Below are 17,586 nucleotides of genomic sequence, written 5' to 3'. Positions count from 1 at the left end.
TTAGTACGCTCTCTATCAGTACTCACTTCACTGTACATGATAAATTACAAGATAACAATTTAAATATGAAAATACGTTCAATTATATGACTCTATTGGTTCTTATATTATTTTTTTTTTGCAAAGCTATACATTTTAAATGTTTAAAAAAATAAAACTAAGTTAAAATACAAAGAAATACAGTAAGTATCATGCATACTGCAAAATACACTTCTCAAAGATCTTATAATCATCAGGGTAACCAAACTTTGGAATATCATGCATTTGTATAAACATACATGCATGTGCACATTCACACATGTACATAGAAAGTATATTTGTAGAAAGTTACAAGGATAGGCATAAGCCTAGAAAAATGAAATAAGTGCTTTTCCAATGTCACTTTTACTTCAGGAAATCATGGTATCATTTATCATATTTTCAGATGAGATCTCAAACAAGACTTCTTCATGTGTTTTTGTTTTTGCATTGAACATGTTTGAATTTTTCCACCTTTTTTAAGTCTATATAGACTTTTTTCACTTTTCCTACATCAGACCTCTTCTTTGAACTCCATTCCTCTGCTGTACTCTGAGATAAGTTTTATGGCAATTTATGATGTGAAATCAAAGCATGTATTTTGAAATGTATTTCATTATTCTGGAATCTTTGTGAATAGACAAAGAGACATTGACCTTTATCACAAAATTTTATTATACATTATTTTTACTGTATTGGCATGATTCTTGAGTCACTGACAGAAAAATATAAACTCCATTTGAGACTAGTGAATTCAGTCAGAGATCTACCAGTTACTTAAATAGAACTAAAATAAATTTCATTTTTAACCTATTTACTAAGTGGAGCGGTAACAGTTGATAGAGAGTTGATAGTTCCTGGAGACTCTTCACAGGGGGCAAAATTATCTGAATTTTTATTTCAGTGTATATATTTTTTACATTATGTGAAGGAGCTAAGACATTTTGCCGTAAATTGTAGAATTTTGATATTTGAGAAATCTTTGAGGCATGGTAATGGGTAATGTAGTATCCTTCAACAGTTATTTTAATTATCCTTTTCTAGGGAATTGCCACAGCAGGCACAGTTTCGAAGTTTATGTCTGTCCTCATTAGCCAATAAAGCATTTCATTTGAGCTGAAAATTGACTGGGGGCTATACTTAAATGCAACTTTAAAAATACAATAAAATCTGGGCAATATCCTTTTTTTCTTCTTAACTTCACAGTGTAAAACTCATCAAATGGACATAGTAAAATTAAGTAAAACTAGGAGGGTGTAGTGTTACCCAAGTTTTTACCTATCATAGCTCAAATGCAATTCTTTTGCATTCTATTCTATAACATATCAGGGTTGCGATGAAAGTAATGTCTCCTATTTTATTATGGTGGAACACAAGATTAGAGGAGGATGGTGGTAATATGTCTGTTGGGGTTCAACCTACCCACCAACATTCCATTACACTTTGTTGCCATACAATAGACGGCAGCAGAGGGGCATTCTGACAAAAATGCATCTGGCATAAAAGTGTGGATGAAGCCAAGGTGTAGAATTGAATCCCTCTATGTGGAAAAAATGGCACCTACTGACATTCATTGATGTGTGTTGAATGTTTACGGAGACTGAACAGTGGATGTGAGCACAGTGGGATGGTGGGTGGTGCATTTCAGTAGTGGTGACGGTGGGTTACCTCTGCTAGTGCAGAGTTTTACTAGTGCAGCATGCAGGCTCTTGATCATTGCTAGCAAAAAGGCATAGCTAATGATGGTGACTACACTGAAAAATAGTGTTTTGTAGCTGAGAATTTGCTCTATCAAATAGTGTAGCTGTGCTCTTTGTATCTGTTGTCGTTTCCAAGGAAATAAATGGAAGGCATTACTTTCAGAGCAAGCTACGTAGAATTAATGTATAAAATAATAGCCTGTTCATGCTTGCTTCTAAAGTAACATTATTTTCTGTCTTTTTTCCATTATTTCTTTGGTCTATCTTTTATTCTTTCCAACTTCCTGTCTCAGTCTCCTGTTAGCCCTGGCTATGAGGTATGTACTAAATTTATTCCCTACTATACTGTCAGGAACAATCTCTTTTATTAATTATCAGCATGATTTTATGTAATCTCGAGAACTCAAGAGCATTTATTTATTTTTTTTTTTAGAAAGAGTGTGAGTATATCTGGTGTAAAACTCCAAAGCCACTATTCCAAAGTGAAGATCATAATTCTTCTTATATTAAAGAGTAAAACTCCTCTGATATTAAAATATTTTGGTATGAAAGTGACATTTTGTAATAGATGGGAAGAACATGTAAACTTCACTTTCGGAACATTGGGAATTTGCTGGAATAATGTACAAAATAAACATCCTGAGATGAACAAACTGACCTAAAGTGGTTGCTAGCAAGCTTTTAATATCATGACACAACATAGAAGCTTTTTTCAGAATATAGTTGCATTACAAAAATCAGTCAAGGATTCTGTTTTTCTCTGGAAAACATAATTTTAAAATAATTAAAAATTTATTTTAACTGTGTACAACTGAGTCATAGCCTTAAATAATAATAGTGTGTTAGTGAGAAAACAGTATATCAATTTTTTTAATGCATAATTCATATCAAAAGGATTCTTAATGGGTTTTCAATATGGATTTCCTAAGGAAGCTTGTTAAATGCAATACATTTTAAAAAATTTTGGAAAATAAAATTTTGACATCTTTTCCTTGCAGCATATATTTGATATGCAGAGGTACAATATTGAGCTTTGGAAAATAGATAATTAATTTGAGAAATATTTTTAATGTTGAACATATCCAAACATTTATCTTTTAAAAATAAATTTCTGTGGTTTTTTTCCTCAAACATAACTATTGTGATTTTTGTTTGCCTAAGTAATGTAGAATGCCCAAGAAGTACAACTCTGTAAAACACTCAAAAAACAATATAAACAAACATACATGGAATAGAGTATTTTTAATATCTAACAATTTTGTTCTATGTATGTGCTATCTGAAAAATGATGATCCATACAGTCTCGGACTGTCATAAATTCATGGTAAGTGAAAGTAGTAAATACTAAAGGTGGTATTTGGGGAAAAAAAAAGTTTCTTTTTTAAAGGAAAGAATGTATTAACTAACTATATTTGTACTTTAAAACATTTATATGACACAACATTTAATTTCTGTGCTATTTATGTTTTCATTATTTTGTGAGTTTTATTCATTCTTCTGGAAATGATCAATGTTGACGTGTAAATGTAATTTTATTAGATGCATTGGCGGTGATGTCTCCAGAAAAAAAATCTAGCTGAGTTTTGTGTTTAAAATAGGAACGTTCTGTCTTTGGGCCATGGATAAATGAAGTGTTAAAAATTTTACTTATATGTTATCTTTACTTCTTAATGGAAAATCAGGAATTATTTTCTACAAAATAGTTTTAGTTAAAAAGACTATTTGTATATCACTGACAGAATGTTGCCTGCCTGTGTATATTTATTTTAAGCAGGTCTGAAGCTTCTTAGCTATGCACAGAAGAGAGATTTTGCGGTGACAGGACATTGAGTCCTAGAGTCCCTGGGAGTCTGCAGTTATGGATGGCCATTTTCTCTTCCTTCCCTCATCTCTAGCTGTTGATACAGCTGCTTTTTTCTCTCATTCATTTCAAATAAGGAATCTAGTGAGCAAAAAATTCCTGCTCTACGAAACCTTCATTTTCCAGTCAGACATCTAATTTTCTCAGTTCCAGTACCTGTATGCCTCAGTAACTCAATGGACTGGAAAGAAGGAACTTTTAGAGAAGGGCTAAAGAATAGCTAGGGTGCTGCAGCTGAGAGCAGTTCTGTGCCTTATTCCAGCTGTAATCAGTAGGAGCCCTTCTCTAATGAATATAGTTGGGTTGATTAACCCAAGGGGGAAAATTAATATTTCCTCAAGAGGAGAGACTCTCAAGTTAACTCTGAATTAACACTACTCACAAATACATTTTATTCTTGTCACCCTCAAGTTTTCCTCCAGTGTTGTGCTTTAACCTGGCAGAAAACTAAACACTACACATCTGTTTGCATGCTTCCTTCACAGGGGAATGGGGGAGAAGATTGAAAAGTGCAAGAACTTATGGATTGAGATAAGGGCCTGCTCCTAGGAGCTTAGACTTGCAGTTTTCAGCTTGTGAACCTACATATAAGTCTCTGTAGCTTAAACTGGGGACTTGTAGATACTCTAAATAAACCCTAACGGCCCCTGTAGCCACTAGCAAATCTTTGTCAACAAAGGGCTTTTGTTTGGGGAAATCCCTGACTGCTGGAGAAGATAGCATAGTCACACAACTACTGCTGAAATGTATTAAACATTTTTTGTTACTTTGCAAAATAAGGCAGGTTACATAAAAAGCATTCATACTACCATTTGCTGCTATTGATATCTGAGCAGGAGAACGGGGTACATAATAATTTCCATCTGTGGGTAGTTTAATTTAACACTACTGAAGTCAGTTCTTTGACATGTTTACACATTTAACATTGAAGTGTTTTTCAGACCATAGATAGCTAACTGTGGTGCTTGTGAGATTAAATCATACACTTGAGTTAAAGAGAAGAGTGCAAGAAGCATCAAAAGACAACACAGTTGATTGAATTCTAAGTGTGGTATTTCAGTGTATTTAATTGAAGATTTGTTTCCTTGAATTCACTTAATTATAGTCACATAGTTTAATTTATTAAAGAAAGTCAGTATTTGCATTGCAGCAAAGAACATAGTTCCTGTGGTGACTGATAAATATAACTTCATATATGACGCTAATTTCCTGTGAAAAATTTGTGTGTGAACATATTAAGTCTTTATCTTTTGCCTTCAATACAAGAAGGAAGTGCGTATTTCAGCAATATATTTCCACATGGAAAATGCAACTTCATGAGATCAGTGATTTTGTTGGTTTTGTTTTAATGTATACTAATTAATATACATCCAAATAAATAAACTAGTTTTTTTTTTTTTTTTTGCTTTTAGGGCAAGCACTTCAAAAATGTAGGAATACCATAATTTTTTGGTTGGCTGTTTTGGTGTTATACACAGGGATAATATCACAGAGCTTTTTAGATACTGGGCCTGCAAAAGAGAAGCACTTGTCTGTGAACGGTTTTGAAAAATTACTCATTTAGGGGAGCTTGGGATGTGCAGTTTGTTCTTGTTCAGGACAAATTTATTTGAATGTGTTTCCACAAGCATAATTTACAGTAAGACATTCAAATGTCAAAATTAAGTAATGATTTTTCTGAGTGTTATAGCACATGAAACTCTTCAGTGAAGTTCTTCCAGAAACTCTGGGACATTTTTTTTAGTACTTTTTGAATCCTTTTAACAAAAAGTTGGACAATCAGCAATGTGTTACATTTTAGGCTTTGTGCAATTGGATTGCAGGGCTGTTAAATCCTAGAATCATAAAATTGCTCAGGTTGGAAAGGACCTTAAAGATCATAAAGTCCAACTGCAACCTAATCATACTACCCTAACTCTAACAACCCTCTGCTAAATCATGTCCCTGAGCACCACATCCAAACGGTTTTTTGAACACATCCAGGGATGGTGACTCAACCACCTCCCTGCGAGCCTATTCTAATGCGTAACAACCCTTTCTGTGAAGAAATTTTTCCTGACATCCAACTTAAACCTCCCCTGGTGCAACTTGAGGCCATTTCCCCTAGTCCTGTCACCTGTCACTAGTGAGAGGAGGCCAAACCTGCTTTCACTGTGAGCGCCTTTCAGGTATTGGAAGTGAGCAATAAGGTCTCCCCTCAGCCTCCTCTTCCCCAAACTAAACAGTCCCAGTTCCTTTTTTTTGCACCTTGTAGGGCATATTCTCCAAGCTCTTTATAAGCCTTGTTGCCCTTCTTTGAATCTGATCCAGCTCCTTAATGTTTTTCCTGAATTGACATGCCCAAAACTGAACACAGCACTCGAGCTGAGACCTCACCAGTGCCAAGTACAGGAGCAAGATTACTTCCCTGGTGCTGCTCACCACATAATTTCTGATACAAGCCAGGATGTCATAGGCCACCTGGGCACACTGCTGGCTCATATTCAGCTGACTGTCCATCAAGGTCCATCCACCAAGGTCCCTTTCCATCAGGCAGCTTTCCAGCCACTCCTCCCCAAGCCTGTAGGGTTGAGTGGGGTTGTGACCAAAATGCAGGACCCAACACTTGGCCATATTGAAACTCACGGTGGTTTACCTTGGTCCATCGATCCAGTCTATCCAGGTCCCCCAGTAGTGCCTTTCTCCCCTCTGGCAGATCAGTACTCCCTCCCAGCTTGGTGTTGTCTGCAAACTTACTGAGGGTGCACTCAATGCCCTCATCAAGATCATTGATAAAGATGTTTAATAGAAGTGGCCCCAGTACCAAGTACTGATGGACACCACTCGTGACTGGCAGCCAACTGGATTTAACTCCATTGACCTCAACTCTTTGGGCCCTGCCATCCAGCCAGTGTTTCACCCAGTGGAGCATATACCCATCCAAACTGTGCCAGCCAGCTTTGCCATGAGGATATTGTAGGGAGCAGTGTCAAAGGCTTTACTGAAGTCCAGGTAGAGCACATCAACAGCTTTACCTCCATCCACTAGACAGATCACCTTGTAGTAGAATGAAGTCATTGTAAAGAGATGGGGTGGCCTGCTGAGGGGTTTTCACTTTTGAAGTGGAAATTATAAGAAGGATTATTTCCTTTCTGCAATGACATGATTCTGCACAATGACTTTGTGCTTCTGCCTACTGTAGGCAAATAGTTTTGTTCTTGAGTAGCTTTTAACAAAGTCTAAGATATACAGTTTCAGGACATTCCAAAAATCTGAAGAGATTGATCAAGAATGAGGGGCAAGAGATCAGCTAATGAAAGTAAGCAATATGTAGAATGGAGTGTCGGGGAACAGCTTGGCACTTAACCATTCTTGAAAGAGAGAAAGAAAGCCTCATCTGTTTTTTTGTTTTTTTTGTTTTGTTTGGTTTTGTTTTTGTTTTGTTTTTTTTTTCTAAAATAAGAAATAAGCAAGTACTAGGTTCTGATATTTTCATAACTCAAGGCAATACTGGATCAATTTCACTGGCTCAATTGAACATCCATGCAGTTAAATAATTTCACATGTTCCTTTGTTTTTGTTGTTACTTGGAAGATAATATTCTAATCTGTTAAAATACAGATTACCTTGCTAGCGTGATTGTTAGAAGGACTGTTTAGTGTTTGGAGCAGTGCAGGCTGTTAGTTTCCATGGTGTAATCCAGTTAAGCAATCATTTCCTGGGAAGTTTCCAGAGTTGCTGAGTCAGTAGTCTGGCTCACTACCAGGAAAAACTAATTTATCTTTCTAACAAACCAGGCTCACCAGCAAAAAAGAAGGTGCTTTTGTGCAAGCGTCTTGCTTTTACTATGAAAATAGCATAGTTCCTGTTTCCTTTTAGGAATTTTAAATTATGGTATCTGCTTGATGCTGGATGGTGGAAATTAAAGTTAAGGGATGTTGAAAACTATTTTGGAAGGTATTGGGAGGAGAAGATCATGACCTGTAAATTTAGATGGTTCTCCTAAGCAGTCAGTCCCTGGTGTTGTGGAGTGACCTTTGTGTTTCATGCCACCCAACTTCCCTGCACTTGCTACCCGACGGAAGCAGATTTTATGTTGCCTCTGTTGGAAAGAGTGCCAGTCCATGGGATTAGGCCATGAAGGGAAAATATTGCCTCTCTCAGTTTATCATACTGGTACCTAAAGTTAGTCTCAGTACATTTCAGCAGCACTCCTGTAGTTTCCAAAACCTGCTAGCTATTTGGTGAGTAAAGGCAAGCCAAGTCAACTTTCTGAAGTCCTTTGAGGAAAGATTTTAGCAGTATTCAATTGCTAAAATAATTTTTCATTCAACAATAATGTTGAAAACAAAGCCTAGTACAACAATACAAAGTGGATTTCATTTATGTAGATGGTACTAATTGGTGATTTTAGCAAGAGCATGTTAGGAGACATTTGGATTGTTTATGCTTCAAAAAACCGTAAGATTGTCAAGAAATTGCTTAGCAAGCTGAAATATTGATTTGTTGCAACAACATAAAAGTAAACAATATAACTCTCCTTAGAAATTTTTACTTTTCTCCATCAGTTTTGTTTCGTGAAAATACATTTTAATTGTGTCACCACATTAAAATTCCACCAAATGTCCACTTGAAGACAAAGACATCAAATTTTGTGACTAATACCTTAGAAAGCTCTGTTGAGTTTATGGGGCAAGGTGTTTATAGTGTCACTGGGGGGAACTGCAGGGGTGGGTTTTGTGAGATTAGGGTTAAGACAAATCTGTAAGAAATTATTTAAAAATAATATACTTCCATTAAAAATATAATACATCAGATAGGACAACAGTTTTAGTCTTGTGCACTGTAGAAAACATTCTGAGCTAGATGCCTGACTATGGCATGTGGTTGAGGATGAGTGACTGTTTTAAGGCACTGCACTAAGACTGCTGTGGTATCAATCTAGTGCAAGGTGTTGCATTTGAGCTGGGACACTCCCACGTATTTATACAGATTGAGGAAAGAACTCTTTGAGGGCAGCTTTGGGGAGAAGGACTCAAGGGTGCTGGTAGATGAGAAGTTGGACATGAGCCAGCTGTGTGCGCTTGCAACCTGGAAGGCCAATTATATCCTGGACTGAATTAAAAAAGAGGTGGCCAGCAGGAAGAGGAAGGTGATTGTCCCCCTCTACTCGGCTCTTGTGAGGCTCCATCTGGAGTATTGCTGGGGACCTGGGGCCCCCAGCACAAGGAAGATGCAGAGCTCTTGGAACAGGTCCAGAGGAGGGCCAATAAGATCTGGATCCAGATTAGAGATCTGGAGCACATCTCTTATGAAGAAAGATTGAGGGAACTGGGCTTGTTTAGCTTGGAGAAGAGAAAGAGACCTCACTGTGATCTTCCAGTACTTGAAAGCAGCGTATAAACAGGAGGGGAAATGACTGTTTACATGGATTGATAGCGATAGGACAAGGGGGAATGGTTTTAAACTAAGACAGGGGAGGTTTAGGTTAGATATTAGGAGGAAGTTTTTCATGCAGAGGGTGGTGACACACTGGAACAGGTTGCCACAGGAGGTTACGGATGCCCCATCCCTGCAGGCATTCAAGGCCAGGCTGGATGTGGCTCTGGGCAGCCTGGTCTAGGGGTTGGTGATCCTGCCCAGGGCAGGGGCTTGAAACAACATGGTCTTTGAGGTACTTTTCAACCCAGGCCACTCTATGATTCTATGAGTATTACTAACTGATCAATATTAAACAATTTTAATCCTAAACTGAAGCTAGTTTTTTTGTATGTATAGGTGCGTTACAGAGCCTAGAGATGGAAGGCTCAGGAAAGAAGTAAACATATAACATCAAAGCATGAACTTGTACATTTTCTGTTGTTATATGTGGTGAAGAGAAGACAGACACTTTCCTATGCTTATTTCAAACTAACTTGCTTATGGTGAATATATGCACGTGGTTCATACAGTGTATTTTGCGTATTTCTCCTTGACTGACAGGCCTGCGTTTATACACTGAATAAGTGTGAAGCTGGCATTGTTGTCAAATAGTAGGGAAGCTCTAATGTTCAACAAATCTATTGCATGTGCTTCTTTGGAAAGAGATAGTTATGCAGTATAGCCAAAAGAAAAGAAATTGGTCTTTACAGTAAGAAACCCATCTGGTTTTTGTAAGAATCTTTCTGTTTCTTTGGCAAATATGCTGTGAAGACAAGGATAGAACTCCTCAGGTTTGTTTACCACCAAAATGGCATACAAATCTCCCCTTGCTCCAAGGTTCTCAGACAGAAGCATACAGAAATTGACTTTTACATTCTAGTGAGCAGGACATAATAATTGGTCTCTAAGGATGACAGCTTTGTTGTAACATTATTAGTTTGAAGGAAAATAGTTTTCCAAGCTAGGCCAATCCAAAGTTTCAGCTACTGCAGCCTTTGACTAGTGGAGGCCAAATAGAGAATGGCTCATTTTCTAGCCTTCAATTACCTGAACATATTTTTTCAACGAGCAAGAAAATGATGAATTTTAAAAGATTAAGTTGCATCTTGTTACTGTATTTTTCTTTTCCATGTTAACTGTGGGTGTAGTTTGTTCCTCAAGGCAGTTCTTAGGAGTACACAGTTTTCTGAGTCCATAATTTTCTGTGTTATTTACCATATTTACATCTAAATGTATTTAGCAGAAAAATATGGTAACTTATTTCTTTCAGGAATTTTTTTATTCTATTTCTTAGAGAAAGTGCGTCTCAATTCATGTGTATTTATAGAGAGAAATATAAATACCTGTTCTGATTTGTCATGCATAATCTGAATGTGATAAGGTTAGCAATAGCAAAAGTTATAAGTAAAGTGGATGAGAGATACTGATCTGTTTTTTATCAAAAACCTGCATGTGCATAGATCAAAATAACAATTTCCTTAATGTTTGTACAAAAGTAATTTTTCAAAGTTACCTTTGTATAAAACAGGAAATATGAGAGCAGGAAAAAAATGGTTCTTGTTTCACTCAGAACCAAAAAAATGTTTTTCTGAGAAATTTTTTATGAATCTTTTCATTTTTACAAAAATCTGTTTTTAAATTGAAAATCAACAACAGCAACACAGGTTTATCCACATTGTGAAATGTATGATGCTAGTGTTAGCAAACATATTATTTGATACCATTCTAAGTTTTTAAAAACAATCTCAGGCAGGGGTATGTATGTTGCGTATTCTGTTAGTGTTTAAAAGCAAAGTATGCTTTTTATGACAGATAATTTAATATTTGTGAGGCATATATATGTTATGCTATTAAAAATGAATAAATCATTATTTATTTTAAATGTCCTTTTATGTATTTCACAGCAAAAAACGCCATCAGAATCATTTACTGGGCGAGAGAAGAGATCAAATTCACAATCCTACATTGGACGACCTATTCAGCTTGACAAGATCCTACTTTCTAAGGTTAAAGTGCCTCACACATTTGTCATCCACTCTTACACACGGCCAACAGTTTGCCAGTACTGTAAGAAACTTCTCAAAGGGCTTTTTAGACAGGGTTTGCAGTGTAAAGGTAAGTAAACTTTCTCTAGGTATATAAAAGCTAAGCATAATAAAATTAGTAAATTAACGTTTGAGTAACTGATATGTAGGTTCGCTCAGGATTTCTTTACCAAAGTGTCCATATGTAGTCACATGATCAATTACATTGGATTATGCTGGGATCAGAATTACACTAGTTCTTCAAGAGCTGGCTGCATGCTATTTATTATTACTCTGTGGTATAGCTGAGGTACCTTACATCTTTGTCACTAAGGTGTAGATTATTTTGTTTGTCACTAGGTGATAGTGTGCTCATGGGCAGTTACAGCAGAACAGTTAACACGTAGAACCATATTCTTAATCTTCATTGTTTTCTATCTGCAAGTTTTTGTGCTTTAATTATAGCATGTACATTCTTCTCAGCAGTTAGAAGTTTGGGGGGAATTCTAATGGAAGTAAAACAGTAAGGTCTTATATGAGAATTAAAAAACAAACAAACAAAAAAAAAACAGAAAAAGAAAAAAAAAGCTTGTTGGCACTGCAGTCCCTTGGTTGGTTTTTGAATCAATCTGAAGTTAAATAATTACAAGGATAGAGGCATCTCTAATATATTTTTTCCTTCCAGACTTTGCTTTTCAAGCTCTTTTAATAAATTACAGCTCTGAGTTCAAGTAAAATGTGTTCCATAAGCCAAAAGAAAATAATTCAAATGACATCTAATAAAGTGCCATTTACAGATGTGAAGAATGTAGAAGTAGACAGTAGTAAAAATATCTGTGAATGAGGGCCTTCACTTAAAACTGTCTAGAAGTTGCTTGATGATGCAAAGAGCAAGTATTCCTCATGTAAAATTGCTAGCTAAGGTTCTGCTTCTTCAGTTTTCTTTTGTATTTGATATGTAGTCAAATGTCTAAACTGAAGTGGATGTGCTGCAGCCTGATCTGCTTCTTGTAGTAGAAAAGTATCTCTGGTTTTTCAGCCAAGTGCATAGGTATCCAACTTACTCCCCAAGATCAGTGTAGCACATGGTGCAGTGAAAGCTTTCTGCCATTGCTGTAAGCACTGCTTTCCTTCTCTGTGGGAGGCTGTTGGTGTGTTCATCCTGTCTGCTGTACTGAGAAATGGCATGTGGCCAGGCTAGTTCTCTCAGATCATGTTAAGTTAACTTTGTGCTAGTTAAATGATTGAGCTTGACAGTTATAGGTTATTGCAGGAAAAAGAAATGAAACTGTGGCAGTGAAAAAGACAAATAATTATATTATGTTCCTTTTCTCTTGCCAGACTGTAGGTTCAATTGTCACAAGCGCTGTGCTCCTAAAGTACCAAATAACTGCCTGGGGGAAGTTGCCATTAATGGAGGTAAGTTACTTTAACAATTGTTTCTGTCATTGTTTAAACCACGAGTTAGATAACAGAGAAGTGTAAAGCCTATGTGTACAAAGACATCTTTTTCCACTGCTTGGGAGTAGCCTTTCCACTAAGATATTTCTTGTATTGGAGATGAAGTGTGGGAGGAACCCTATAAATAGTTCATACATTATCATTTTGGAGCACAGATCTTCAAAATACAGCTCTGAGAGGCAGGCTCAACCATGCCACGGGGGTGGCTTCAGCAGCAAAACTTCTGGGTGATCGTTGCTCACAGAATGCCAAAGTAAATTGAAGAGCCAAATGCATGAGAAGAAGGCTTTCATGCAGTAGATAAAAACACAAAATTGATTTTTAATTTGAGAAGGGAAGAAGTTTGTTTGTTTTGGGATAATCTTCCAGAGAAGGAACTGTATACTGGGAGAACTTTGAAGGCCATTTGGGATAAAACTAATCGTATCAGTTGCCAGAATTGAAAGCTTGATTATCTGCAGAATTTCCCATATATGTGCTGTCAGTTTTGTGTCAACTATAGAAATGTATGGCTAGGCTTGACGGACAGTACTGGAGAAAAAAAGGGTTTTTGTAGATGAGTTGTTGATTGCCTTGAAAATATCACTTTTCTTTGTGATAAAGGAATGAGAAGTGTGGTAAAGTGTTCAGTGTCTAATGCATATTATCATATTGTCAGCCTAAACTGCATCTGAGGTTGAGAAGGTACTGCTTCATTAGATATCCTTTTTCAAACTTTAAACCAATGATTTTCTTTATTGAAAAGGTACCAACAATACTAAAATCAAAAGTGTTAAGTAATTTTTCATATTTGTGTGACTATATTACTGCAAAGTTTTTTCTGTTTAATGGCAATTAACATAGGCAAAAACATTCTAGATGCTAAATATCCCGACTTTTGGGAATATTGATGTGGTTCTCCAAGTGCATATCCACTGTCATACACCTCAAATTTAGCTCTTGGAATCTTCAGTATTTTTTAATATTACATAGAATCACATGGGTTGGAAAGGACCTCAAGAGACCATTGAGTCCAACCCGCTGCTAAAGCAGGGCACCTACAATGGGTCACGCAGGTAGGCATCCAGAGGAGTCTTGAGTATCTCCATAGGATGCTCCACAGCATCTCTGGGTAACCTGTTCCAGTGCTCCATCACACTGTAAAGAAGTTCTTCCACATATTAATATGGAACTTAAATTTGCACCTCTTGTACCTCTCTTAACCATTACTTGTCCCATAACTTGCTTATGGAGAGGGGTAGACTTAGTTTCAAATCCAAAAGCTAAAAATGTGCTAAACTCATTGATAACAGTATGGAGTTTTCCGTGTAGAAATCTTGAGTAGCTTAGAAAAATCCTTTTTATGCATCTTCCAATCTTGTATACATCTTCCTTTTTTAAGTTTGTAAATAGTTGTGAGCAGAGATTTGCAGAGCCAGAGGAAGTCACTAAGTCTGCTTATAGATGATAAAATTTCTACTGCATGCATTTTAGGTGTGATTTTAGAGGACAGTGCAAAATAGGATTGATCAGAAGTGTTAAGGTGGAAAAGCAAGACTTATTTCTGGACAGCTAGACTAAATGAAACAAATTTGCATTTGTTTCTCTGTCACCCTTTTGATTTCCCACTCTTCGTCTCAGACAGCTGTACTTCATTCCTTCAACACAATCTTTATCCCATTCATGCCTTTGCCTGACAAGTAACACACTGTTTTTTGTTTGCTTTCCTCCAACCACAAATCTGACAGCAGACTGATGAGATGTAATGCTTTCTCTGAGGAAAAACTAAGTGAGGGAAGCTTGTACAAAGCCACTTAGGGGTGAGAGTGCTTACTCCATGCAGTATTTTAGAAAGCGCTAAACTTCTTTTTGTGCAACTCTGCAGAATTAGTTCTTAGGTCCTTGGAGCTCTCTGCTGTAAAAATTCTAGAACTTGGCTTTTCCTCACCAATTTCCATAAAGTAGTATCCATAGCATTATAGTATAACTCTTAATTTTGTGTCTAAATGAATGACATGTGGTCCTTCGACTTTTCATAGGCAATTTCATTCTGGTGTCTCATTTCCATTCTTACAGAAATTTGGTTCACATTAATTTTCATCTTACTAAATAAAATACAGTATCTGCCACTCTTCCATCTGCTGTGTGATGCATCTTCCCCAAAATAGTAAGTGAAGGAAGAGCTGAAGCAATAAAATTTCAAGCATGGTCTCATTAATATATACATTAAACACTAAATGTGGGAGGATATTTTTAACTGGCTGTGGGTTTATTAAAAATAGAGATATAAAGCCATGCTATATGAATAGCAAAAAAGGGAGTCCTGAACTGTGAAATATCATTCATGACTGGATGACTGTTTCAGCTAGAAATTAAGTATAATGTGTCTCTTAGTCATACATCAGAAACTTATATATAAACATTTGAAAACTACTGTGTATGGAAACAAATGTTTCAGCCATACACTTCCAGTTCCAGTGAAATACCATCAGTTCAAATCATTTTTCCAGCAGTCATCTCAATGCTCTTATTGTTTTGGAGCACCCCCTATTTTGACTGTCAAGAACTTGCCTACACAAAATTTGGTGAAAATTTCTTAGTGAGAACATTTGATATCTTCCTGTGATTAGACTTTGTGTAAAATTCCTGTCCATGAGTCTCTGAGTGGGTCCTGAAACAGTGCAAATTATCCAGAAAAATAAAGTTTTTATATCTGACAGAATTTATAATTTTGACTTTTTTCATTGGTTTCTTTTTTCATTGTTGATTTTCTGTGGGTTTTTTTCTTTTTTGTAATGAAGCCTTTAGCTAAGTAATTTTTTTCTCTTTTTCAGTCTTCCAGATTAATCCATTTGCAAGCAAGAGTATAGTAAAAAGTTGTTTCTTTGATCTTGCCTATGCAAATTTAATAACAAATGAGAAAGTTTAACATTATTTGAACATACACTTCTTTAATATATTTATACTGTTTATATTATGCACTGTGTGCTAAAACTTAAAACATCATTGTTTTTTCAGTACTATATTACATAGAGCTATTTTATATTAATTAAATATTTCCTTCTTAAGGGCAGGGAATGTCATTTCATTAGAATGGATTACTGCCCATATTGTACAGTCTTCCTAGGGAGCACCGGCGGAAAGGAAATATATTTTCTGCCCAAATAAATAATTCACATTATAAATAATCATCTTGGGAGTTGTTTCAATAGTTCATCATCATGTCACCATCATATTACAAAATTTTTACTTTTGAAATTTCTGCTTTTCTAGCATCAGTTTGCAGCTGTAGCCTGCCAAGAGCCATCAAGTCAGTGCACAACATTCAAGCTGCATGGAAAATCTGCCAGAAGATCTCAGAAATAAAACTCATGTGTATAGAATGTTTGAATAGAAGTCTATGGATAAGAAATTCTGCCTTGGCTTTGGTAGCTTTTTAGTAGAAAGTTGTAGTTCTGAAAATACTCCAGTTTAATGTGTTTCCAGTTTTCTGTAGTGATTTTCGAAATGGTTGGTTAAAGATCACCTTCACCATTACACACTGAATGCATAGAGACTCAGACAGTAGAATTCCAGAGAGAACCTGGGTTTTTCTGAAGCTCAAAATACGTTAGGATGTTGTGGTTGGAGTATTGTATGTGTTCAGATAATAATTCAAGAAATAATATTCCAGATCTCCTTAGTCCTGGGGCTGAGTCTGATGTGGTCATGGAAGAAGGGAGTGACGACAATGACAGTGAAAGAAACAGCAGTTTTATAGATGACATGGAAGAATCTATAGCTCATGACTCTGAGATTTCAATGACGGGATGCCATAGTGACAATGGGGAAATGCAGGATCCTGATCCAGATCATGATGAGTCTAACAGGATGATCAGGTGAACCTTCCATCTTCTTTTGTATTTATTTGTTATGCCTTATATTATGCCTTAGACTGAAGGAGAAATCTAAATGAACTGCATTCTCACTCATTCAGGATGGAGAGAGTTAGTGATATGTGATGGTACTGAAATTATGATGAGATTATTTCCTGCACTAGGATTTTAAAGGGAATTTAAATGTAATTGTCAAGCTGAAATTCTGTTCAAAAGATTGTATTTTTTACATATCTGCTCTTTTCTGAAAATTATGTTGTTGAACTTCATTTGTAAATCAGCAACAGAGAATATTTTTTAAAATGTGTTTATTTTCCCAAACATTTTTTCCCAACTGGAAGTGAAATACTTGGCTATATAGATGAAAGCCAAACAAAACAAAACAAAAAAAACTCTGTGCAATTGACTATGACATAATTGGCCTTAGGTGTATTGTTTGCATTTTCATGTATCTTCAGAAAGAAGGAACTCTTAACAAACTATGAGTTTCAAGAAAATTATAAAATAAATCAGTGTTTTGAAATGACCAATCAGAAGAAAAAAAGGAATTAAATTGTGCAATTTACTGTAGAAATGTCTGAGGAGAAGAAAAAAATCATTTTTGCTTATTAGAACTGCAGAGTACTAGAAAAAAAAAGTAGAGATTGATTGTCAGTAAACCAAAAACGTATTAAGGTCTTTTCTTCTCTCGTTTCTTTGGAGCAAGGATTCTTTACTTTGAAGAACAATTATAGGATATTTTTTCTTCATGAATGCCAGTTTAACCTGCAGTTCCTCTTATTTTGCATACTAGGAATCTTTTCCTGAAGCATGTTCCCCTAAATTCTCTTTCACTGACACAAACATTTTGCTCTAATTGAAAGTTATCAATTTCAGCAATTAGCAGTTTTACTATCCGCAGCAGCAAGCTGTAAACATATTCTTCTACATAGGTACTTATATACAGACATGTATCATTAGAATATAAGCATCTGCTTTTTGTCACAAAATTCAATGTTGTAATATCATCTTGAATGTCTAAGTCACATTGCATGGATGGCATACTGAGTTCTTTAAAATAGAGATACTGAATTATCTACAGATAAACCAGTTACTTGTTTTACTTAGTTGAGGGGCATCCCTGAAGTTCCAGAAATACCTTCCACTGACTACATACGTCACAAAGACCTAATAATGTTATTTGATAGAGCAAATTCTCAGCTACGAACTTCTATTTTTCAACATAATCACCACTCTTAGCTATGCATTTTTATCAGTGAAGAACAAGAG

At 36.0% G+C, this 17,586-nt stretch overlaps 1 protein-coding gene across 6 annotated transcripts in view; it reads left to right on the top strand.

The window, feature by feature from the left end:
* PRKD1 (protein kinase D1) overlaps nucleotides 1-17,586 on the top strand; it is a 110,325-nt gene that overhangs the window by 72,858 nt on the left and 19,881 nt on the right. For 4 of the 6 annotated variants that reach the window (XM_048947760.1, XM_048947759.1, XM_048947764.1 and 1 more), the window contains exons 5-8: nucleotides 2,011-2,034; nucleotides 10,883-11,093; nucleotides 12,344-12,421; nucleotides 16,116-16,320. In XM_048947760.1, coding sequence (XP_048803717.1) covers nucleotides 2,011-2,034; nucleotides 10,883-11,093; nucleotides 12,344-12,421; nucleotides 16,116-16,320 — 518 coding nt within the window. The remainder of the gene's footprint in view (nucleotides 1-2,010; nucleotides 2,035-10,882; nucleotides 11,094-12,343; nucleotides 12,422-16,115; nucleotides 16,321-17,586) is intronic. The other 2 variants (XM_048947762.1, XM_048947761.1) reach the window with 1 other exon arrangement.

Source organism: Lagopus muta, chromosome 6 (genome assembly GCF_023343835.1).
Source record: "Lagopus muta isolate bLagMut1 chromosome 6, bLagMut1 primary, whole genome shotgun sequence".
NCBI classification, from domain to species: Eukaryota; Metazoa; Chordata; class Aves; order Galliformes; family Phasianidae; genus Lagopus; species Lagopus muta.
Note: the sequence above shows the minus strand (reverse complement) of the source record. Positions and strands in the feature narration are given on the sequence as shown.